We start from the raw sequence: 25,174 nt of genomic DNA on the forward strand, positions 1-25,174 counted from the left end.
GGCCTCGGCAGTCTGTGGGGGCTATGGGTGATCGGTGGGGCAATCGGGCAGGGACAAGGGTTGCCCAGGAACCCTAAGCACAATCCAGGTGATTGGCATGGTGGTGCCATGAGCAGTTACGCCCCGGTTGCCCTCCCCAGTCCATGGTGGCCCACCCCCAGCCGAGGAACCCCGACCGTACCAAGGATCCTCTCCTCCCCCCGCCCACCGAGGGTTCCCCTCTCCCCTGCCGAGCATTGGGATGGGATGGCAAGCCAAGCACCCACAGGCTCTTTGCATTTGAGCAAGATGGCTACTCCCTTCCTCAGCTCCCCACAGAAGCCCTTCCGTCAGGTTCACGTTTTTCAAAAGGAGTACTAATCGGCGCCAGCGTGACCACATGCTGGGGAGGCCGCTGAATGATGGGAGGCTGTTGGATATGAGACGGCTCTTAATTGTATGGAAATGGGTCTTAAGTGTCGATAATTGGTTTCTCGCCACGCTACAGCGAGATCCCAATTTCGCCTCCTGGAGTGAGCCGGTTGCATGGCAAACTGTTTGGTGCTTGTCACGGTTCTTGCTTCTGGCCTCTCCCGCTATTCACCATCGTCATTTCGCTTCAGTGAGAGCATAATGAGGCCGGAGAATCGCGGCCATTACATTTTGTTCCCTCATCTATTAATATCTGGGGTCCTAGCACCGACACGGTACCCCACTAGTCACTGTCTGCCAATTTGAAAAAGGCCTGTTAATTCCAACCAGTTATCTATTCATCACAATACACCACCCCTAATCCCATGCGCTTTAATTTCACACGCCAATCTCTTATGCAGGACTTTGACAAAAACCTTCTAAAAGTCCAAATATACCACATCCACAGGTTCACTCTCATCAACTCTACTAGCTACATATTTGAAGAATTCAAGCAGATTTGTCAAGTATGATTTCCCCTTCATAAACCATGCTGACTCTGTCCAATCCTGCCACTATTTTTTACGTGCTCTGCTATAAAACATTTAGTAATGAATCCTAGAATTTTCCCCACTACCGACATCAGGCTCACTGGTCTATAATGCCCCGTTTTCTCTCTACCTCCCTTTTTAAATAGTGGAGTTACATTATCTACCCTCCAATCTTCCAGAAGTGTGTCAGAGTCTATAGAATCCTGGCAGATGACCACCAATGAAATGAAAATCGCTTGTCACAAGTAGGCTTCAAATGAAGTTATTGGGGAAAAACCCTAGTCGCCACATTCCGGCGCCTGTTTGGGGAGGTTGTTGCGGGAATTGAACCGTGCTGCTGGCCTGCCTTGGTCTGCTTTCGAAGCCAGCGATTTAGCCCTGTGCTAAACAGCCCCTTTGCATCCAATACATCCAATATTTCTAGAGCCACTTCCTTAAGTACTCTAGGATATAGATTATCAGGCCCTGGGGATTTATCAGCCTCAATCCCATCAATTTCCCTGACACCATTTCTCATATTAATTTTCATCTCCGTCAGTTCCTCCGACTCACTAAACTTTGCATTTCCCAACATTTCTGGTCCTATTTGTGTCCTAAGTATGTAATTAGTTGGTCAGCCAATTCTTTGTCTCCTATTATACATTCCCCTGTTTCTGACTGTAAGAGGTCTACATTTCTCTTCACCAATCTATTTTTCTACATTTTTAGTCCATTTTATGTTCCCTGCAAGCTTATTCATACTCTATTTTCCCCTTCTTAATCAATCTCTTGGTTCTTTTTTGCTGAATTCTAACCTGCTCCCAGTCCCAGACCTGTTGTTTTTCTTGGACAATTTGTGTGCTTCTTCCTTGGATTGAATATTATCTCGAATTTCCCTTGTATGCCATGCATTGGCCACCTTTTCTGTTTTACTTTTGTGCCTGATAGACATAAACAATTGTTGCTGCATGTGCACCTTGAATGATTGCCATTGCCTATCCACTGTCGTCGCTTTAAGTAACTTTTCCCACTCGATTATTAAGATTCAGGACCCTAGTGTCATAATCGACTTCTTCACTCTCCATCTTGATGGAAAATTCTCAAATATTATGGTCGCTCATCCCCAAGGGGTCTCATACAAATAGATTGCCAATGATTCCATTTTCATTACACAGTACCCAATCTAGGATGGCCTGTTCTCCAGTTGGTTCCTCAACATATTGGTCCAGAAAACCATCCCATAAACACTCCAGGAATTCCCCCTCCACAGTATTGCCCAATCTATATGCAGATTAAAACCAATTAATTACAGAGATTCCTTAATTGCATGTGTCTCTAATTCACTGTTTAATGTTATTCCCAATATCACCACTGCAATTGGGGGTCTATACTCGATGCCCACAAATGTTATGTCCCTTCGTGTTTCTCAGCTCTACCCATACAGATTCCACATTGTCGGAGCTAATATGCTTCCTTACTATTGTGTTAACTTCCTCTTAAACCAGCACTGCAACTCCACTGCCTTTTCTTTTTTGTCTGTCCTTCCTAAATACTGAATATCCTTGGACAATCAGTTCCCACCCCTGGTCACCCTGCAGCCATGTCTCCGTAATCCCGATGATATCATACCCATCTTACATCTATTTTCGCGATTAGTTCATCTGCTTTAGTGCGAATGTTCCGCCCGTTAAGGCACAAAGCCTTTAAGTTTGCCTTTTTAACATTCCTTGTCCCGCTCCCAATATATATTTTCACTGTGGCCCTGTTTGAATCTGGCCCTTGATTTCTCTGCCTATCACTTATTCCCCCTTTCTGTCTTTTGTTTTCGTCCTCGTTTCCTTTTCCTCTAATTCCTCGCATAGGTTTCCAACCCCTTGCCTTTTTAGTTTAAACCCTCCCCGGCCACTCTAGCAAATAGTCGCCCCAGGACATCAGTCCCGGTACTACCCAGGTGTAACCTGTCCAGTTTGAACTGGCACCATCTCCCCCCAGAGCCAATCCCAATACCCCAGAAACCTGAAACCCTCCCCCTCACACCATGTTCAGCCATGTATTCATCCAACATATCATGCTATTTCTACTCTCACTAGCACATGGCACGATAGTGATCCTGAGCTTACTACCTTCGAGGTCAAACTTCTCAGCTTTCTTCCTAACTCCCTATATTCTGTTTTTAGGACCTCATCCCTTTTTTTTTTAAACCTATGTCATTGGTACCGATGTGTACCACGACCACTGTTAACCCTCTCCAGAATGTTCTGTAACCGCTCCCTCTCCAGAATGTTCTGTCACCGCTCCGAGTTATCCTTGACCCGAACACTAGGGAGGCAATACCATACTGGAGTCTCGTTTGCCGTCACAGAAACGCCCATCTATTCCCCCTTACAATCGAGTCCCCTATAACTACTGCATTCCTACACTTTCTATTCCTCCCCTCTGCAGCGGAGCCAACCGTGATGTAACAAATTTGGCTGTTGCTGCTTTCCCCAGAGAGGTCATTCTCCTCAACTGTATCCAAAGCAGTATATCTGGAGGGACTGGTTTAGCACAGTGGGCTAAACAGCTGGCATGTAATGCAGATCAAGGCCAGCAGCACGGGTTCAATTCCCGTACCAGCTGAGAATTCTCCCTCTGTGTACCAGAACAGGCGATGGAATGTGGTGACTAGGGACTTTTCACATTGACTTCATTGCAGTGTTAATGTAAGCCTAATTGTGACAATAAAGGTATTTATTTATACATGCTATCCACGACACTCTCCACCAAGTGGATCCTCCACTGCGTCTTTCCAGCTCCGAAACCTGGGTTTTCAGGAGCTGTAACTGGAGCTAGTTCCTGCACACATGCTGGTCCCAGGCACTGGAAGTGTTCCCAGCTTACCACATGTAGCAAGAGGAGCTCTCCCGCCATGATTTTCTCCCTTAAATTAAACCTTTGGATGATGCTTGACATTAGATTATAGTCAATTCCCTATGGCCCTTCTTGCCTTGTCCACAACCAATTATAGCCCTTCCAGATTATAAACCATAAAAAGTATTTTCAAACTATAAGTGAATAAAGTTGTAAAGACTAGTTAACAATCTCTCCTTTGTATCCTCGGCTGCAGCAGGACAAGACCATAGCTGAGTATCATCTGGAAGTTTGACCAAAAGTTATCCAAATCTAAATTGTTTACATAGAAAGGAATATTAAGGGCTTCAGCACCAATCTCTGGGGAGCACTACACAGTTCATTAGCCAAGCCAGCATGACTCAATTCTAACCCTTGCTTGCCATAAGCCTGCATAAAATACATCAATTTAGAACAATCGTTTCCTGAAGATCTACATATATCACAGCATTTTCTCTCAGCTCACTGAGCATCCCATACCCTCAAAACATCAAGGGTAAGACAATATAAGCAAAATCTACTTGGATTTAATGTTGAATCAATGGTTAGAAGAACTACTGACCACGCTGACCATTGTCGTTTTTGATATACAGTAATGGCTTAGTCTTGACAAATATTGAAATTAAATAAACCGTGAGGAGAGGGCATCATAGATTTCAAGAGGACACAGAGCTGGTGTATGGGCAGACACTAAGATAAAATTCAATGTGGGAAGATTTGCTGAATGAGAGATAATTCAATCTAAATGGTACAAGTTGAGATGGAGTGTTTAGTGGTCGGCTTTTATGTTCCAAGCCCAATATCCCGCTGACGGGTCTCTGTCCCTCAGTGGGGCAGTCGTACTCCACGAGGCTCACGGGGATATAACGGTTCATCCCCGGGGCTCTTATGGGGGTTATAACTTGGGCAGGCTGGTGCACACATTTTTGAAGATAGCAGGACAGGTTAATAAAGAATGAGATTGTGGGCTTTAGAAATGGAGGCAAAGAGTACAAATGCTAGGAAGTTTGGTAAATTGATATAAAACAGCAGTTCAACCCCAGTAGGAGTGTTGCACTCAATTCAGGGCACCAGAAAGATATGCAGGCTTTTTAGAGAACACAGAAAATATTTCCTAGAGTTGTTTAAGAGATGAGCGATCACAGTTGTGTGGATGGGCTGGAGAAGCTTGGGTTGACATCCTTGGAGTCCAAAAGGACAAGCAGATTTGACAGAGGTCTTTAAAATAAAGAATTTAGATAGAATAAATAGAGAGAAATTGGTTCGAATAACTGAAGAGTCGATAACCCTATGCTGCATTACTCTATGATGCTATAAGTAATAATACACTATGTCAAATGCCTCATAAAGAAATTCCTTGTTAGATGTTATGAAAATTATGCAAAGGCAGAAGTCTGTGGAACAAAATGCTGGAAATGCAAATCTCAATCAGCATCCTCCTTTTTTAACTCCTTTTCAGCTGGGGCCACCGGCAGATAAAGTTTAGATTATTTGAAAATGAAATGAAAATCGCTTATTGTCACAAGTAGGCTTCAAATTAAGTTACTGTGAAAAGCCCCTAGTCGCTACATTCCGGCGCCTGTTCGGGGAGGCTGGTAAGGGATTTGTTTATTCTTCAACATATCTTATGAGCTCACAAATACTAAACTTTATGAAATATAGTATGCTTATAATTTGGATTCATTGTGTAAATTTGTTAGATACAGATAGCTAAGGGCTTAAGCTTTTGTATGTGCTCATCCAAGATTCATGATGAAATCAGTCTTCAAAAAACATGGCTGATATTTTCATACAACTGGTTTTTTTTTTTTAAATAAACTCTGCTGGATGACCAGTTTCAAATACATTTCATAAATTGAATACTTTAATGCATAAACCTGTAAATACAATAACCAGTGCCAATGGATTTTACAAGTAAATAAACCTACTTTGCCCAACAAGAATGCATACCTTTCAAATGATCAGGACCAGTTTTATTTTACGGATTTAATGTTTCTTGGAATACTGTGACCTAATGCAGTCTTTCCCACCATAGAATGTTGTTTTTTAAAAATTAATTCATGTATGTTCTATGGAGTATGGGCTGCACTGGCTAGGGCAGCATTTATTGCCCATCCTTAATTGCCCTCGAGAATGTGGTGGTGAGCTTGCCTTCTAAAACTACTGCACTCTCTGAGGTGTAGGTAAACCTACAATGCTGTTAGGGAGTTCCAGGATTTTGATCTCGCCACAATGAAAGCACAATGATATATTTCCAATTCAAGATGGTGAGTGACTTGGAAGAATATCCAAGTGGTGGTGTTCCTAGCTATCTGCTGCCTTTGTCCTACTAGGTGGTAGGGGTTATGGATTTGGCAAGTGCTGGCAAAGGAACCTTGAGGAGTTCTTCAGTGCATCTTATAGATGGTACATACTGCTGTCACGGTGCATCAGTAGTGAAAGGGCTGCATGCTTGTGAATGGGGTGCCAATCAAGCGGCTGCTTGGTCCTGGATGGTGTCAAGCTTCAGCTGCACTCATACAGGCAAGTGGATAATATGTCATCCCACTACTAATTTGTGCCCTGTACATGGTAAATCGGCTTTGGGGAGTCAGGAGGTATATTACCTGTCATGGGATTCTTAGCTTCTGACCTGCTCTTGCAGCTACAATATTTATATAAATTGTTATTCTTTCATGGGATGTGGGCATCACTGGTAATGCCTGGACTTGATGCCCATCTCTAACCACCCTTGAACTAAGTGTCCTATGGCCATTTCAGAGGAAAGTTCTGATTCAAACACATTGGTGGAGGTCCATGTGGACCAAACCAGATGCAGATTTCCTTCCCTAAATGCATTAGCGAACCAGATGTTTTTTTAGAACCGTTGATGATAATTTCAAGGTCACCATTCCCAAGACTATCTTTACATTGCAGATATTATTTATTGAATCTAAATCCCACCAACTGCAACGGTGGGATTTGAACCCATGCCTTCTGAGCATTATCTTGGGACTCTAGATTACTAGTCCAGTGATTTACTGCAATGCCGCTCTTCAGTGGTTAGTCCAGTTTAGTTTTCAGTCAATAGTAACCCTCAGGATGTTGGTACTGGAGGATTCAGCAGTTGGGGACAGTCGGGGGGTGGGGGAAGAGTAGTTCTGGAGTGAAGCTCTGCATAGGGTCAACTCCACCTCCTCTTGTGCAAGGTTAAGTTTGACACAGTTTAAGGTGGTGCAGAGGTCGCACTTAACTAGGGCACGTATGAGCGGGTTCTTCCCAGGGGTGGAGAATAGGTGTGAGAGATGTTCTAGGGAGCCAGCGAACAATACATATCTGTTTTGGTCTTGCCCCAGGCTTGCTGAGTTTTGAGTTTCTTTTTTTGAAATAATATCTGGGTTTCTAGGGGTTAAGGTGGAGCCATGCCTGATGGTGATCATCTTTGGAGTGTCAAGCACGGTGGTGCAGTGGTTAGCACAACTGTCTCACGGCACCGAGGTCCCAGGTTCAATCCCAGCTCTGGGTCACTATCCGTGTGGGGTTTGCACATTCTCCCCGTGTGTGTGTGGGTCTTGCGCCCACAACCCAAAGATGTGCAGGTTAAGTGGATTGGCCACGCTAAATTGCCCCTTAATTGGAAAAAAGCTAATTGGGTATCTAAAATTTATTTGAAAAAAATCTTTGGAGTTTCAGACTTGACGGAGCTGCAGGATGGCTCACATCTTGGCCTTGCCTCTCTAATACCCCGGATGAGAGTCTTTGGATTGGATTTGTTTATTGTCACATGTACCGAGGTACAGTGAAAAGTATTTTTCTGCGAGCAGCTCAACAGATCATTAAGTACATGGGATGAAAAGGGAATAAAAGAAAAAAATACATAATAGGGCAACACAGGATATACAATGTAACTACATAAGCACTGGCATCGGATGAAGCACATAGGGTGTAGTGTTAATGAGGTCAGTCCATAAGAGGGTCATTTAGGAGTAACAGCGGGGAAGAAGCTGTTTTTGAGTCTTTTGAGAGTGTTCTCAGACGTCTCTATCTCCTGCCCGATGGAAGGAGTTGGAAGAGTGAGTAAGCCGGGTGGGAGGGGTCTTTGATTATGCTACCCGCTTTCTCCAGGCAGCGGGAGGTGTAGATGGAGTCAATGGATGGGAGGCAGGTTCGTGTGATGGACTGAGCGGTGTTCACGACTCTCTGCAGTTTCTTGCGGTCCTGGGCCGAGGCAGTTGCCATACCAGGCTGTGATGCAGCCTGATAGGATGCTTTCTATGGTGCATCTGTAAAGGTTGGTAAGAGTCAATGTGGACATGCCGAATTTCCTTAGTTTCCTGAGGAAGTATAGGCGCTGGTGTGCTTTCTTGTTTGGGTGGATCTCCCCGGCACCACCTGAAGCTTTGGCTTAGTTAGGGGACTTGGGTGTATTTTCTGCACCTGAATATAAAGTATACTCTGAGAGATCAGTGGAGGGGTTTTACTCAAGATGGTAGCCGTTCATCATCGTATTTATGGAACTGGTTGCAGGCAGCCGTTAGTGGGGGGTGGTCAGTTTGGTAGGGGTGTAGAAGGGATGGGAGGGGGTAGTCTTAGTATGGGGCTGGGTTACGTTGGATGGGGCGGTGTGGGGGATATTTGTTTCTGTAACAATGTAACATTTGTTGGAATGATTTGGATATTTGTTATGTTATAAACAAAAATATATGTTTTTCTAAATGGAGAATTCAGCAATGGTAATGCCATTGAATATCATGGAACAATGGTTAAATTATCTCTTATTGGAGATGGTCATTGCCTGACACTTGTATGGCATGAATGTTACTTTCCACTTATCAACCCAAGACTGGATATTATCCAGGTCTTGCTGCATTTGGATATGGACTGCTTCAATATCTGATGAATCACGATTGGTAAATATTCGGGAATCAACACCAGTTATCAATGAACATCCCTACTTCAGACCTTATGATCGAAGGTCAATCATTGGTGAAGCAGCTGGAAATGGTCGGATCTAGGACAATACACAGAGGCACTCCTGCAATAATGTCATAGAACTCTAATTTGCCTGAAGAGTTTGGCTCACATCAACAAGCACACGATTTGCTACCCATCCTAGTTGCACAAGCAGGTGGCATATGTACTTTCACCATAATGTGTACTAACCTTGTATATCAACAAATTGAAGCCTGTTGGATTTAGAAATACATTTCATGTTACACTTAAGTGTCAGAAAGTATTGCATTAGTGCCACAATGAGATATTAGGGTAAATGCCCAAAATCTTGGTCAACAGGTTTCAAAAAGCATTTTTAGATGAGATATGGAAACAGGCAGAGGAGGAGTCTAGGATTGAATTTCAGAACTTAAGACACTTGGCCGCCACTAATGGGACAGTAATAAAAGAGGCCAGAATTGGAAATGGGCAGATATCTCCAAAAGTGACAACAAAGATAATTACTCAAAGACAAAATATGACATAAAAGTATGACAATTCTCTGCTCGTCATACAATCACTTAAATGTGATTCAGTCAGATGACCATTTCATGAAAGCCACTGCACAATAAAACTCATGGGAATAACCCCACAGAAATTACGTCGACAAACAGGAATGATTTTTTAATTAATTTGCCCACAGGAGCCAATTTCTGTGTTTGGTTGTAAACTCAAGCCATTTTACTGCTTCCTTCCAAATCGTTCAAGATGTGCAAAAGGTGCAGTTTATCGCTTCACATCAGAGATATTATCATAAAAATGCGTTCAAAAGAAAATGTTTACAAACATGGTACAAAGAGAACGTTCCTGGCACCAGCCAGTAGACTGACCATGCACCACTACAGATAACCTGGGTGGCAATTTGCAAAGACCACAGGTCAAGATTAGCTCATTTAATGGCCCCCAATTTGTGGGCTGATCACATTTTTCTTGAACTTGGGATGAAATGTTGACTGCTACCTGCACGAAAAGTTCTACCATGGGCTATACAACAGGAGGGAACTTGAAACCTGTTAAAGGAGGCAAAATGGATTCTCGAGACGAATCGGACGTGGGATTTTAAAAATGCGAACAGAGAGATAACGCTGGCAGTAACACAGACTTGGGGGGGGGGGGGGGGGGGAGAGAGGGGACACTACAAAGGAGGGGGGTCCATTTATAAGGCTGGCGATTCCTGATCACCCATCGTCGGTATTACGGCGTAAAATATGGCAAACATAGGGGGGGGGAAACGACCCCCGCCCCACTCTGCATCGCTTTCCTGGAAGAGCCCTTTGAGGTGAAGCGGGTTCGCAGTGCATTTGCCCCCAGGCTGCTATTGTTCCCCAAACAGACGGACACGGCCCATTCACTGCACCGTTATCTCTGCTTCTAACGGCCATCGCTTCAGACGGCGAGCCGGGCGGCCACTTTGATCGGCGCTGCGGCTTTTTGTGTGTGCAGAAAAAGAAAGACGCCCTTTTTAGCCAAGGCTCGATTGCCCAGTCTCCCCTCACCGCAGAGTGACAGCGGCCCCCGGGGCTCTGAGGCTGAGTGAGACCGATAACCGACCCACCTGCCTGCACCGTGTCTGTCAAATCGTAGTGAACGGACGGGAACTCCTTCAGCTTCCGACCGCTGAGGTTCAGGATGCCGGAGTGCACGGCCTCCTCCAGGACCCTGTCGAGGCTGCGGCTCAGCTGGGCGGCCGGAGCGACGGTCCTCGAGTGCCAGTGCTGTGAGTATTGATGCGCTGCCGACACCACCACCGCCATTTCTCTTCGGTTGGTGTGAAGGGCCGCTCGCCGAGCCGTCCCCTGCGCAGCCGCAGCGGACGGCACCCCAGGAAGGGGAGGGGGGCGGGGGGGAAATGAGAGGAGCTGCAGGAGGGGGCGGGGACAAGTCGTGCGGCAGGAGGGGGCGGGGCCAGAGAGATGCTGCAGGAGGGGGCGGGGACTGAGGGGGGGGGGGGGAAGGGGGACTGAGGGGGGGGGGGGGGAAGGGGGACTGAGGGGGGGGGGGGGAAGGGGGACTGAGGGGGGGGGGGGGGAAGGGGGACTGAGGGGGGGGGGGGGGAAGGGGGACTGAGGGGGGGGGGGGGGAAGGGGGACTGAGGGGGGGGGGGGGAAGGGGGACTGAGGGGGGGGGGGGGAAGGGGGACTGAGGGGGGGGGGGGGAAGGGGGACTGAGGGGGGGGGGGGGAAGGGGGACTGAGGGGGGGGGGGGAAGGGGGACTGAGGGGGGGGGGGGGAAGGGGGACTGAGGGGGGGGGGGGAAGGGGGACTGAGGGGGGGGGGGGGAAGGGGGACTGAGGGGGGGGGGGGGGGAAGGGGGACTGAGGGGGGGGGGGGGGAAGGGGGACTGAGGGGGGGGGGGGGAAGGGGGACTGAGGGGGGGGGGGGGAAGGGGGACTGAGGGGGGGGGGGGGAAGGGGGACTGAGGGGGGGGGGGGGAAGGGGGACTGAGGGGGGGGGGGGAAGGGGGACTGAGGGGGGGGGGGGGAAGGGGGACTGAGGGGGGGGGGGGAAGGGGGACTGAGGGGGGGGGGGGGAAGGGGGACTGAGGGGGGGGGGGGAAGGGGGACTGAGGGGAGGGGGGGAAGGGGGACTGAGGGGGGGGGGGGAAGGGGGACTGAGGGGGGGGGGGGGAAGGGGGACTGAGGGGGGGGGGGGGAAGGGGGACTGAGGGGGGGGGGGGGAAGGGGGACTGAGGGGGGGGGGGGGGAAGGGGGACTGAGGGGGGGGGGGGGAAGGGGGACTGAGGGGGGGGGGGGGGAAGGGGGACTGAGGGGGGGGGGGGGAAGGGGGACTGAGGGGGGGGGGGGGAAGGGGGACTGAGGGGGGGGGGGGGAAGGGGGACTGAGGGGGGGGGGGGGAAGGGGGACTGAGGGGGGGGGGGGAGGGGGACTGAGGGGGGGGGGGGGAAGGGGGACTGAGGGGGGGACTGAGAGGGGGACTGAGGGGGGGGGGGGGAAGGGGGACTGAGGGGGGGGGGGGGAAGGGGGACTGAGGGGGGGGGGGGGAAGGGGGACTGAGGGGGGGGGGGGGGAAGGGGGACTGAGGGGGGGGGGGGAAGGGGGACTGAGGGGGGGGGGGAAGGGGGATGTAGGGGGGGGGGGAGGGGGATGTAGGGGGGGGGGAAGGGGGATGGAGGGGGGGGGGAAGGGGGATGGAGGGGGGGGGGGGAAGGGGGATGTAGGGGGGGGGGGAGGGGGATGTAGGGGGGGGGGAAGGGGGATGTAGGGGGGGGGGAAGGGGGATGTAGGGGGGGGGAAGGGGGATGCAGGGGGGGGGGAAGGGGGATGCAGGGGGGGGGGAAGGGGGATGCAGGGGGGGGGGGAAGGGGGATGCAGGGGGGGGGGGAAGGGGGATGCAGGGGGGGGGGGAAGGGGGATGCAGGGGGGGGGGGAAGGGGGATGCAGGGGGGGGGGGAAGGGGGATGCAGGGGGGGGGGAAGGGGGATGCAGGGGGGAAGGGGGATGCAGGGGGGATGCAGGGGGGAAGGGGGATGCAGGGGGGGATGCAGGGGGGAAGGGGGATGCAGGGGGGAAGGGGGATGCAGGGGGGGATGCAGGGGGGGATGCAGGGGGGGGAAGGGGGATGCAGGGGGGGGAAGGGGGATGCAGGGGGGGAAGGGGGATGCAGGGGGGGGAAGGGGGATGCAGGGGGGGGGAAGGGGAATGCAGGGGGGGGGAAGGCGGATGCAGGGGGGGGGAAGGGGGATGAAGTGGGGGGAAGGGGGATGCAGGGGGGGGGAAGGGGGATGCAGGGGGGGGAAAGGGGGATGCAGGGGGGGAAGGGGGATGCAGGGGGGGAAGGGGGATGCAGAGGGGGGGAAGGGGGATGCAGGGGGGGGAAGGGGGATGCAGGGGGGGAAGGGGGATGCAGGGGGGGAAGGGGGATGCGGGGGGGGAAGGGGGATGCGGGGGGGGGAAGGGGGATGCGGGGGGGGGAAGGGGGATGCGGGGGGGGGAAGGGGGATGCAGGGGGGGGAGGGGGATGCAGGGGGGGGGAAGGGGGATGCAGGGGGGGATGCAGGGGGGGAAGGGGGATGCAGGGGGGGGAAGGGGGATGCAGGGGGGGGAAGGGGGATGCAGGGGGGGGAAGGGGGATGCAGGGGGGGGAAGGGGGGGAAGGGGGATGCAGGGGGGGAAGGGGGATGCAGGGGGGGAAGGGGGATGCAGGGGGGGAAGGGGGATGCAGGGGGGGGGAAGGGGGATGCAGGGGGGGGGAAGGGGGATGCAGGGGGGGGAAGGGGGATGCAGGGGGGGAAGGGAGATGCAGGGGGGGGAAGGGGGATGCAGGGGGGGGTGCAGGGGGGGGTGCAGGGGGGGGGTGCAGGGGGGGGAGGGGGGTGCAGGGGGGGGAAGGGGGGTGCAGGGGGGGGGGAAGGGGGATGCAGGGGGGGGGAAGGGGGATGAAGGGGGGGGAAGGGGGATGAAGGGGGGGGAAGGGGGATGCAGGGGGGGAAGGGGGATGCAGGGGGGGGGAAGGGGGATGCAGGGGGGGAAGGGGGATGCAGGGGGGGGGAAGGGGGATGCAGGGGGGGAAGGGGGATGCAGGGGGGGAAGGGGGATGCAGGGGGGGGGAAGGGGGATGCAGGGGGGGGGAAGGGGGATGCAGGGGGGGAAGGGGGATGCAGGGGGGGAAGGGGGATGCAGGGGGGGGAAGGGGGATGCAGGGGGGGGCAGGGGGGGGGAAGGGGGATGCAGGGGGGGGGAAGGGGGATGCAGGGGGGGGAAGGGGGAAGGGGGATGCAGGGGGGGGAAGGGGGATGAAGGGGGGGGAAGGGGGATGAAGGGGGGGGAAGGGGGATGAAGGGGGGGGAAGGGGGATGCAGGGGGGGGAAGGGGGATGCAGGGGGGGGAGGGGGATGCAGGGGGGGAAGGGGGATGCAGGGGGGGAAGGGGGATGCAGGGGGGGGAAGGGGGATGCAGGGGGGAAGGGGGATGCGGGGGGGGGAAGGGGGATGCAGGGGGGGGAAGGGGGATGCAGGGGGGGGAAGGGGGATGGAGGGGGGATGCAGGGGGGGAAGGGGGATGCGGGGGGGGAGGGGGATGCGGGGGGGGGAAGGGGGATGCGGGGGGGGGGAAGGGGGGGGAAGGGGGATGCGGGGGGGAAGGGGATGCACGGGGGGGGAAGGGGATGCAGGGGGGGGGAAGGGGATGCAGGGGGGAAGGGGGATGCAGGGGGGGAAGGGGGATGCAGGGGGGGAAGGGGGATGCAGGGGGGGGAAAGGGGGATGCAGGGGGGGAAAGGGGGATGCAGGGGGGGGAAAGGGGGATGCAGGGGGGGGAAAGGGGGATGCAGGGGGGGAAAGGGGGATGCAGGGGGGGGAAAGGGGGATGCAGGGGGGGAAAGGGGGATGCAGGGGGGGGAAAGGGGGATGCAGGGGGCGGAAAGTGGGATGCAGGGGGGGGAAAGGGGGATACAGTGGGGGGAAAGGGGGATGCGGGGGGGGGGAAAGGGGGATGCAGGGGGGGAGGGGGATGCGGGGGGGGAAGGGGGATGCAGGGGGGTGAAAGGGGGATGCAGGGGGGAAGGGGGATGCAGGGGGGGAAGGGGGATGCAGGGGGGAAGGGGATGCAGGGGGGGGGGAGGGGATGCAGGGGGGGGGGAGGGGGATGCAGGGGGGGGGGAGGGGGATGCAGGGGGGGGGAGGGGGATGCAGGGGGGGGGAGGGGGATGCAGGGGGGGGAAGGGGGATGCAGGGGGGGGGGAAGGGGGATGCAGGGGGGGGAAGGGGGATGCAGGGGGGGGAAGGGGGATGCAGGGGGGGGAAGGGGGATGCGGGGGGGGGAAGGGGGATGCAGGGGGGGAAGGGGGATGCAGGGGGGGGGAAGGGGGATGCAGGGGGGGGGGAAGGGGGATGCAGGGGGGGGGAAGGGGGATGCAGGGGGGGGAAGGGGGATGCAGGGGGGGGGGAAGGGGGATGCAGGGGGGGGAAGGGGGATGCAGGGGGGGGAAGGGGGGATGCAGGGGGGGAAGGGGGGATGCAGGGGGGGAAGGGGGATGCAGGGGGGGAGAAGGGGGATGCAGGGGGGGGAAGGGGGATGCAGAGGGGAGAAGGGGGATGCAGGGGGGGAAGGGGGATGCATGGGGGGGGGAAGGGGGATGCAGGGGGGTAAGGGGGATGCAGGGGGGGGGAAGGGGGATGCAGGGGGGGGAGGGGGATGCAGGGGGGATGCAGGGGGGAAGGGGGATGCAGGGGGATGCAGGGGGGAAGGGGGATGCAGGGGGGGAGGGGGATGCAGGGGGGAGGGGGATGCAGGGGGGAAGGGGGATGCAGGGGGGAAGGGGGGAAGGGGTATGCAGGGAGGAAGGGGATGCAGGGGGGAAGGGGGATGCAGGGGGGAAGGGGGATGCAGGGGGGGGAAGGGGGATGCAGGGGGGGGAAGGGGGATGCAGGGGGGGGAAGGGGGATGCAGGGGGGGGAAGGGGGATGCAGGGGGGGGAAGGGGGATGCAGGGGGGGAAGGGGGATGCAGGGGGGGGAAGGGGGATGCAGGGGGGGAAGGGGGATGCAGGGGGGAAGGGGGATGCAGGGGGGGGAAGGGGGATGCAGGGGGGGGGAAGGGGGATGCAGGGGGGGGAAAGGGGGATGCAGGGGGGGGGAAAGGGGGATGCAGGGGGGGGGGAAAGGGGGATGCAGGGGGGGGGAAGGGGGATGCAGGGGGGGGGAAAGGGGGATGCAGGGGGGGGAAAGGGGGATGCAGGGGGGGGAAAGGGGGATGCAGGGGGGGGAAAGGGGGATGCAGGGGGGGGGAAAGGGGGATGCAGGGGGGGGGAAGGGGGATAGGGGGGGAAGGGGGGGATAGGGGGGGAAGGGGGGGAAGGGGGGGATGGGGGGGGAAGGGGGGGATGGGGGGGAAGGGGGATGCAGGGGCGGAAGGGGGATGCAGGGGGGGGGGGGAGGGGGATGCAGGGGGTGGAAGGGGGATGCAGGGGGTGGAAGGGGGATGCAGGGGGTGGAAGGGGGATGCAGGGGTTGGAAGGGGGATGCAGGGGGGGAAGGGGGATGCAGGGGGGAAGGGGGATGCAGGGGGGGGAAGGGGGATGCAGGGGGGGGAAGGGGGATGCAGGGGGGGAAGGGGGATGCAGGGGGGGAAGGGGGATGCAGGGGGGGAAGGGGGATGCAGGGGGGGAAGGGAGATGCAGGGGGGGGAGGGGGATGCAGGGGGGGAAGGGGATGCAGGGGGGGGAGGAGGGGATGCAGGGGGGGGAGGGGGGGATGCAGGGGGGGAATGGGATGCAGGGGGGGGAGGGGGGGAAGGGGGGATGCGGGGGGGGAAGGGGATGCAGGGGGGGGAGGGGGGGAAGGGGGGGGAGGGGGGGGAAGGGGGGGGAAGGGGGATATAGGGGGGGAAGGGGGATGCAGGGGGGGAAGGGGGATGCAGGGGGGGAAGGGGGATGCAGGGGGGGAAGGGGGATGCAGGGGGGGGAGGGGGATGCAGGGGGGGGAAGGGGGATGCAGGGGGGGGTGAGGGGGATGCAGGCGGGGGGGAAGGGGGATGCAGGGGGGGAGGGGGGAAGGGGGATGCAGGGGGGGGAGGGGGGGAAGGGGGATGCAGGGGGGGAAGGGGGATGCGGGGGGGAAGGGGGATGCGGGGGGGAAGGGGGATGCAGGGGGGGAAGGGGGATGCAGGGGGGGAAGGGGGATGCAGGGGGGGAAGGGGGATGCAGGGGGGGAAGAGGGATGCGGGGGGGGAAGAGGGATGCGGGGGGGGGAAGGGGGATGCGGGGGGGGGAAGGGGGATGCGGGGGGGGAAGGGGGATGCGGGGGGGGAGGGGGATGCGGGGGGGGGAGGGGGATGCGGGGGGGGGAGGGGGATGCGGGGGGGGAGGGGGATGCGGGGGGAGGGGGATGCCGGGGGGGGAGGGGGATGCGGGGGGGAGGGGGATGCGGGGGGGAGGGGGATGCGGGGGGGAAGGGGGATGCGGGGGGGGAAGGGGATGCGGGGGGGGGGAAGGGGGATGCGGGGGGGGGGAAGGGGGATGCGGGGGGGGAGGGGGATGCGGGGGGGAAGGGGATGCGGGGGGGAAGGGGGATGCGGGGGGGGGGAAGGGGGATGCGGGGGGGGGGAAGGGGGATGCGGGGGGGAAGGGGGATGCGGGGGGGGGGAAGGGGGATGCGGGGGGGAAGGGGGATGCGGGGGGGAAGCGGGATGCGGGGGGGGAAGCGGGATGCGGGGGGGGAAGGGGGATGCCGGGGGGAAGGGGATGCGGGGGGGGAAGGGGATGCGGGGGGGAAGGGGGATGCGGGGGGGGGAAGGAGGATGCGGGGGGGGGGAAGGGGGATGCGGGGGGGGGGAAGGGGGATGCGGGTGGGGAAGGGGGATGCTGGGGGGGGAAGGGGGATGCGGGGGGGGAAGGGGGATGCGGGGGGGGCAGGGGGATGTGGGGGGGAGGGGGATGCGGGGGGGGGGAGGGGGATGCGGGGGGGGGGAGGGGGATGCGGGGGGGGGGAGGGGGATGCGGGGGGGAGGGGGGGGATGCGGGGGGGGGGAAGGGGGATGCGGGTGGGGGAAGGGGGATGCGGGGGGGGGAGGGGGATGCGGGGGGGGAGGGGGATGCGGGGGGGGAGGGGGATGCGGGGGGGAAGGGGGATGCGGGGGGGATGCGGGGGGGAAGGGGGATGCGGGGGGGAAGGGGGATGCGGGGGGGAAGGGGGATGCGGGGGGGAAGGGGGATTCGCGGGGGGGGAGGGGGATGCGGGGGGGGGAAGGGGGATGCAGGGGGGGAGGGGGATGCAGGGGGGGGAAAGGGGGGATGCAGGGGGGGAAGGGGATGCAGGGGGGGAAGGGGATGCAGGGGGGGGGGAAGGGGATGCAGGGGGGGAAGGGGATGCAGGGGGGGAAGGGGATGCAGGGGGGGAAGGGGGGATGCGGGGGGGATAGGGGGGAAGGGGGGATGCGGGGGGGATAGGGGGGAAGGGGGGATGCAGGGGGGGATGCGGGGGGGATAGGGGGGGAAGGGGGGATGCAGGGGGGGGGTAGGGGGGGAAGGGGGATGCAGGGGGGGAAGGGGGATGCAGGGGGGGAAGGGGGGATGCAGGGGGGGAAGGGGGGATGCAGGGGGGGGGAAGGGGGGATGCAGGGGGGGGGAAGGGGGGATGCAGGGGGGGGGAAGGGGGGATGCAGGGGGGGGGAAGGGGGGATGCAGGGGGGGGGAAGGGGGATGCAGGGGGGGGGAAGGGGGATGCAGGGGGGGGGAAGGGGATGCAGGGGGGGGAGTTGGATGCGGGGGGGAAGGGGATGCGGGGGGGGATGCGGGGGGGAAGGGGATGCGGGGGGGATGCGGGGGGGAAGGGGGATGCGGGGGGGAAGGGGGATGCGGGGGGAGGGGGATGCGGGGGGGGAGGGGGATGCGGGGGGGAGGGGGATGCGGGGGGGGAAGGGGGATGCGGGGGGGGGAAGGGGGATGCAGGGGGGGAGGGGGGATGCAGGTGGGGGGAAGGGGGATGCAGGGGGCGGATGCAGTGGGGGGAAGGGGGGAGGGGGGGGCTAGGGGGGGAGGGGGATGCGGGGGGGAGAAGGGGGATGCAGGGGGGGAAGGGGGATGCAGGGGGGGAAGGGGGATGCAGGGGGGGGAAGGGGGATGCAGGGGGGGGAAGGGGGATGCGGGGGGGGAAGGGGGATGCGGGGGGGAAGGGGGACGCAGGGGGGGGATGCAGGGGGGGGAAGGGGGATGCAGGGTGGGGATGCAGGGGGGGGGAAGGGGGATGCAGGGGGGGGAAGGGGGATGCGGGGGGGAGAAGGGGGATGCAGGGGGGGGAGAAGGGGGATGCGGGGGGGAGAAGGGGGATGCGGGGGGGGAGAAGGGGGATGCAGAGGGGAGAAGGGGGATGCAGGGGGGGAAGGGGGATGCGGGGGGGGAAGGGGGATGCAGGGGGGGAGGGGGATGCAGGGGGGGGAAGGGGGATGCAGGGGGGGGAAGGGGGATGCAGGGGGGGAAGGGGGATGCAGGGGGGGGGAAGGGGGGATGCAGGGGGGGAAGGGGGATGCAGGGGGGGGAAGGGGGATGCAGGGGGGGGAAGGGGGATGCAGGGGGGGGAAGGGGGATGCAGGGGGGGAAGGGGGAAGGGGGGATGCAGGGGGGGGAAGGGGGATGCGGGGGGGAAGGGGGATGCGGGGGGGAAGGGGGATGCGGGGGGGGGAAGGGCATGCGGGGGGGGAAAGGGGATGCGGGGGGGGGAAGGGGGATGCGGGGGGGGGGGAAGGGGGATGCGGGGGGGGGGGAAGGGGGATGCGGGGGGGGGGGGAAGGGGGATGCGGGGGGGGGGAAGGGGGATGCGGGGGGGGGGAAGGGGATGCGGGGGGGAAGGGGGATGCGGGGGGGGAAGGGGGATGCGGGGGGGGAAGGGGGATGCCGGGGGGGAAGGGGGATGCGGGGGGGGGAAGGGGGATGCGGGGGGGGAAGGAGGATGCGGGGGGGGGGGAAGGAGGATGCGGGGGGGGGGAAGGGGGATGCGGGGGGGAAGGGGGATGCGGGGGGGGGAGGGGGATGCGGGGGGGGGATGCGGGGGGGGGAAGGGGGATGCGGGGGGGAAGGGGATGCGGGGGGGGAAGGGGGATGCGGGGGGGGAAGGGGGATGCGGGGGGGGGGAAGGGGGATGCGGTGGGGGAAGGGGGATGCGGTGGGGGAAGGGGGATGCGGGGGGGGAAGGGGGATGCGGGGGGGGAAGGGGGATGCGGGGGGGAAGGGGGATGCGGGGGGGAAGGGGGATGCGCGGGGGGGATGGGGGAAGGGGGATGCGCGGGGGGGATGGGGGATGCGGGGGGGGGGGGGAAGGGGGATGCAGGGGGGAGGGGGATGCAGGGGGGGAAAGGGGGATGCAGGGGGGGGTAGGGGATGCAGGGTGGGGAAGGGGATGCAGGGGGGGGAAGGGGATGCAGGGGGGGGAAGGGGATGCAGGGGGGGAAGGGGGGATGCGGGGGGGATAGGGGGATGCAGGGGGGGAAGGGGGATGCAGGGGGGGGAAGGGGGATGCAGTGGGGGGAAGGGGGATGCGGGGGGGGGGAAGGGGGATGCAGGGGGGGGGAAGGGGGATGCGGGGGGGAAGGGGGATGCGGGGGGGGAAGGGGGATGCGGGGGGGAAGGGGGATGCGGGGGGGGGGAAGGGGATGCGGGGGGGAAGGGGGATGCGGGGGGGAGGGGGATGCGGGGGGGGGAAGGGGGATGCGGGGGGGGGAAGGGGATGCAGGGTGGGGATGCAGGGGGATGCGGGGGGGGAGGGGGATGCAGGGGGGGGATGCGGGGGGGAGGGGGATGCAGGGGGAGGGGGATGCGGGGGGGGGAAGGGGGATGCGGGGGGGGGAAGGGGGATGCGCGGGGGGGGAAGCGGGATGCGCGGGGGGGGGAAGGGGGATGCGGGGGGGGAAGGGGGATGCAGGGGGGGGGATGCAGGGGGGGATGCAGGGGGGGAAGGGGGATGCAGGGGGGGGATGCAGGGGGGGGAAGGGGGATGCAGGGGGGGAAGGGGGATGCAGGGGGGGGAAGGGGGATGCAGGGGGGGAAGGGGGATGCAGGGGGGGAAGGGGGATGCAGGGGGGGAAGGGGGATGCAGGGGGGGGAGGGGGATGCAGGGGGGGGAAGGGGGATGCAGGGGGGGTGAGGGGGATGCAGGCGGGGGGGGAAGGGGGATGCAGGGGGGGAGGGGGGAAGGGGGATGCAGGGGGGGGAAGGGGGATGCGGGGGGGGAAGGGGGATGCGGGGGGGAAGGGGGATGCAGGGGGGGAAGGGGGATGCAGGGGGGGAAGGGGGATGCAGGGGGGGGAGGGGGATGCAGGGGGGGGAAGGGGGATGCAGGGGGGGGTGAGGGGGATGCAGGCGGGGGGGAAGGGGGATGCAGGGGGGGAGGGGGGAAGGGGGATGCAGGGGGGGGGAAGGGGGATGCGGGGGGGGAAGGGGGATGCGGGGGGGGAAGGGGGATGCAGGGGGGGAAGGGGGATGCGGGGGGGGGAAGGGGGATGCGGGGGGGAGGGGGATGCAGGGGGGGGGAAGGGGGATGCAGGGGGGGAAGGGGGATGCAGGGGGGGGAAGGGGGATGAAGGGGGGGGAAGGGGGATAAGGGGGGGGAAGGGGGATGCAGGGGGGGGAAGGGGGATGCAGGGGGGGGAAGGGGGATGCAGGGGGGGGAAGGGGGATGCAGGGGGGGGAAGGGGGATGCAGGGGGGGAAGGGGGATGCAGGGGGGAAGGGGGATGCAGGGGGGGGGAAGGGGGATCCGGGGGGGAGGGGGATCCGGGGGGGGAAGGGGGATGCGGGGGGGGGAAGGGGGATGCGGGGGGGGAAGGGGGATGCAGGGGGGGAAGGGGGATGCAGGGGGGGAAGGGGGATGCAGGGGGGGGGAAGGGGGATGCGGGGGGGGAAGGGGGATGTGGGGGGGGGGAAGGGGGATGTGGGGGGGGGGAAGGGGGATGAGGGGGGGAAGGGGGATGCGGGGGGGGGAAGGGGAAGGGGGATGCGGGGGGGAAGGGTGATGCGGGGGGTGAAGGGGGATGCGGGGGGGGAAGGGGGATGCGGGGGGGAAGGGGGATGCGGGGGGGAAGGGGGATGCGGGGGATGCGGGGGGGAAGGGGGATGCGGGGGGGGAAGGGGGATGCAGGGGGGGAAGGGGGATGCAGGGGGGGAAGGGGGATGCAGGGGGGGAAGGGGGATGCAGGGGGGGAATGAGGATGCAGGGGAGTAAGGGGGATGCAGGGGGGGAAGGGGGATGCAGGGGGGGGAAGGGGGATGCAGGGGGGGAAGGGGGATGCAGGGGGGAGGGGGGGAAGGGGGGGAGGGGGGGAAGGGGGGAAGGGGAGGGGGGGAAGGGGAGGGGGGGAAGGGGGGAAGGGGAGGGGGAGGGAGGGGAAGGGGGGGAGGGGGGAAGGGGAGGAGGGGGGAAGGGGAAGGGGAGGAGGGGGGGAAGGGGAAGGGGAGGAGGGGGGGAAGGGGAAGGGGAGGAGGGGGAGGAGGGGGGAGGGGAGGGGGGAGGGGAGGGGGAGGGGAGGGGGGAGGGGAGGGGGAGGGGAGGGAGGGGGAAGGGGGAGGAGGGGGAGGGGGGAGGGGGAGGGGGGGAGGGGGAGGGGGGAGGGGGGAGAGGGGGGAGAGGGGGGAGGGGGAGGAGGGAGGGGGAAGGGGGAGGGGGAAGGGGGAGGGGGAAGGGGGAGGGGGAGGGGGAAGGGGGAGGGGAGGGGGAAGGGGGAGGGGAGGGGGGAAGGGGGAGGGGAGGGGGGGAGGGGGAAGGGGGGGAGGGGGAAGGGGGGGAGGGGGGAGGGGGAAGGGGGGGAGGGGGGAGGGGGGAGGGGGGAGGGGGGAGGGGGGAGGGGGAAGGGGGGAGGGGGGAGGGGGGAAGGGGGGAGGGGGGAAGGGGAAGGGGGGGAAGGGGAAGGGGGAAGGGGGGAGGGGGAAGGGGGGAGGGGGGAGGGGGGGAGGGGGGAGGGGGGAGGGGGGAAGGGGAAGGGAGGGAGGGGAAGGGGGGAGGGGAAGGGGGGAGGGGAAGGGGGGAGGGGGGAGGAGGGGGGAGGGGGGAGGGGGGAGGAGGGGGGAGGGGGGAGGAGGGGGAGGGGGGAGGAGGGGGGAGGGGGGAGGGGGAGGAGGGGGAGGAGGGGGCAGGGGGGAGGAGGGGGAGGGGGAGGAGGGGGGAGGGGGGAGGGAGGGGGAGGGGGAGGAGGGGGGAGGGGGGAGGAGGGGGAGGGGGAGGAGGGGGGAGGGGGGGGAAGGGGGGGAGGGGGGGGAAGGGGGGGAGGGGGGGGAAGGGGGGGAAGGGGGGGAAGGGGGGGAAGGGGGGAGGGGGAAGGGGGGAGGGGGAAGGGGGAGGGGGGAAGGGGGAGGAGGGGGGAAGGGGGGAAGGGGTGGAGGAGGGGGGAAGGGGTGGAGGAGGGGGGAAGGGGGGAGGGAGGAGGGGGGGAAGGGGGGGAGGGAGGAGGGGGGGAAGGGGGGAGGGGGGAGGGGGGGAAGGGGGGGATGAGGGGGAGGGGAGGAGGGGGGAGGAGGGGGGAAGGGGGGAGGAGGGGAGGAGGGGGAGGAGGGGAGGGGAGGGGGAGGAGGGGGAGGAGGGGAGGGGAGGGGGAGGAGGGGAGGGGAGGGGGAGGAGGGGAGGGGAGGGGGAGGAGGGGAGGGGAGGGGAGGAGGGGAGGGGAGGGGGAGGAGGGGAGGGGAGGGGGAGGGGAGGGGGAGGAGGGGGAGGAGGGGGGGAGGAGGGGGGAGGAGGGGAGGAGGGGGGGAGGAGGGGGGGAGGAGGGGAGGAGGGGGGGAGGAGTGGAGGGGGGGAGGAGTGGAGGGGGGGAGGAGTGGAGGGGGGGGAGGAGTGGAGGAGGGGAAGGAGGGGGGGGAGGGGGGAGGAGGGGGGAGGGGGGAGGAGGGGGGAGGGGGAGGGGGGAGGGGGGGGAGGGGGGAGGAGGGGGGAGGGGGAGGGGGGAGGGAGGAGGGGGGGGGAGGGGGGAGGAGGGGGGGAGGAGGGGGGGGAGGGGGAGGAGGGGGGGAGGAGGGGGGAGGGGGAGGAGGGGGGGGAGGAGGGGGGAGGGGGAGGAGGGGGGGAGGAGGGGGGAGGGGGGAGGAGGGGGGGAGGGGGGAGGAGAGGGGGGAGGGGGGAGGAGGGGGGGGGAGGGGGGGAGGAGGGGGGGGGGGGAGGGGGGAGGAGGGGGGGGGAGGGGGGAGGAGGGGGGGGGAGGGGGGAGGAGGGGGGGGGAGGGGGGAGGAGGGGGGGGGGAGGGGGGAGGGGGGAGGAGGGGGGAGGAGGGGGGGGGGAGGGGGGAGGAGGGGGGAGGAGGGGGGAGGAGGGGGGAGGAGGGGGGGAGGAGGGGGGAGGGGGAGGAGGGGGGGAGGAGGGGGGGAGGAGGGGGGAGGGGGGAGGAGGGGGGGAGGGGGAGGAGGGGGGGAGGGGGGAGGAGGGGGGGAGGGGGGAGGAGGGGGGGAGGGGGAGGAGGGGGGGGAGGGGGGAGGAGGGGGGAGGGGGAGGAGGGCGTGGAGGGTGGGAGGGGCGTGGAGGGGGGGAAGGGGGGGAGGGGAGGGGGGGAAGGGGGGAGGGGAGGGGGGGAAGGGGGGGAGGGGAGGGGGGGGAAGGGGGGGAGGGGAGGGGGGGGAAGGGGGGGAGGGGAGGGGGGGAAGGGGGGGAGGGGAGGGGGGGAAGGGGGGGAGGGGAAGGGGGGGAAGGGGGGGAGGGGGGGGAGGGGGGGAGGGGGGGGGGGAAGGGGGGGAGGGGGGGGGAGGGGGGGGAGGGGGGGGGGAGGGGGGGGAGGGGGGGGGAAGGGGGGGAGGGGGGGGGAAGGGGGGGAGGGGGGGGGGAAGGGGGGGAGGGGGGGGGAGGGGGGGAGGGGGGGAGGGGGGGGGAAGGGGGGGAGGGGAGGGGGGAAGGGGGAGGGGAGGGGGGAGGGGAGGGGGGGAGGGGAGGGGGGGAAGGGGGGAGGGGAGGGGAGGGGGGGAAGGGGGAGGGGAGGGGGGGAAGGGGGGAGGGGAGGGGGGGAAGGGGGGAGGGGAGGGGGGGAAGGGGGGGAGGGGAGGGGGGGAGGGGGGAAGGGGGGGAGGGGAGGGGGGGGAGGGGGGAAGGGGGGGAGGGGAGGGGGAGGGGGGAGGGGAAGGGGGGAGGGGGGGAAGGGGGGGAAGGGGGGTGAGGGGAAGGGGGGAGGGGGGTGAGGGGGAAGGGGGAGGGGGGAAGGGGGGAGGGGGGTGAGGGAAGGGGGGAGGGGGGTGAGGGGAGGGGGGAGGGGGAGGGTGAGGGGGGTGAGAGGAGGGTGAGGGGGGGGAGGGGAGGGGAGGGGAGAGTGGAGGGGGGAGGGGGGAGGGGAGGGGAGGGGGAGGAGGGGGGAGGGGAGGGGGGAGGAGGGGGGAGGGGAGGGGGGAGGAGGGGGGAGGGGAGGGGGGGGGAGGGGGGAGGAGGGGGGAGAGGGGGGAGGGGGGAGGAGGGGGGAGGGGAGGGGGGAGGGAGGGGGGAGGGGGGGAGGGGAGGGGGGAGGGGGGGGAGGGGGGGGAGGGGGGAGGGGGAGGAGGGGAAGGGGGGAGGGGGGTGAGGGAAGGGGGGAGGGGGGTGAGGGGAGGGGGAGGGGGAGGGTGAGGGGGGTGAGAGGAGGGTGAGGGGGGGGAGGGGAGGGGAGGGGAGAGTGGAGGGGGGAGGGGGGTGGAGGGGGGTGGAGGGGGGTGGAGGGGGAGGGGGGGAGGGGGGGGGAGGGGGTGGAGGGGGGGGTGGAGGGGTGGAGGGGGGTGGAGGGGTGGAGGGGGGGTGGAGGGGGGGGAGGGGAGGGGGGGGAGGGGGAGGGGGAGGGGGAGGGGAGGGGGAGGGGGGAGGGGGGAGGGGAGGGGGAGGGGGGAGGGGGGAGGGGGAGGGGGGGAGGGGGGAGGGGGAGGGGGGGAGGGGGTGTGGAGGGGGGGGGGAGGGGGAGGGGGGGAGGGGGTGTGGAGGGGGGAGGAGGGGGGGAGGGGAGGGGAGGGGGAGGAGG

The 25,174-nt window shown here is 63.7% G+C and overlaps 1 protein-coding gene across 5 annotated transcripts in view; it reads right to left on the reverse strand.

The window, feature by feature from the left end:
• Window positions 1–10,603, reverse strand: part of lrch2 (leucine-rich repeats and calponin homology (CH) domain containing 2) — a 198,834-nt gene extending 188,231 nt beyond the window's left edge. For all 5 annotated transcript variants that reach the window (XM_072505174.1, XM_072505173.1, XM_072505171.1 and 2 more), the window contains exon 1: window positions 10,336–10,603. In XM_072505174.1, coding sequence (XP_072361275.1) covers window positions 10,336–10,534 — 199 coding nt within the window. In that variant the 5' untranslated portion in view covers window positions 10,535–10,603. The remainder of the gene's footprint in view (window positions 1–10,335) is intronic.
• Window positions 10,604–25,174: the final 14,571 nt, after the last annotated feature.

Source organism: Scyliorhinus torazame, chromosome 5 (genome assembly GCF_047496885.1).
Source record: "Scyliorhinus torazame isolate Kashiwa2021f chromosome 5, sScyTor2.1, whole genome shotgun sequence".
In the NCBI taxonomy this organism is placed as follows: domain Eukaryota; kingdom Metazoa; phylum Chordata; class Chondrichthyes; order Carcharhiniformes; family Scyliorhinidae; genus Scyliorhinus; species Scyliorhinus torazame.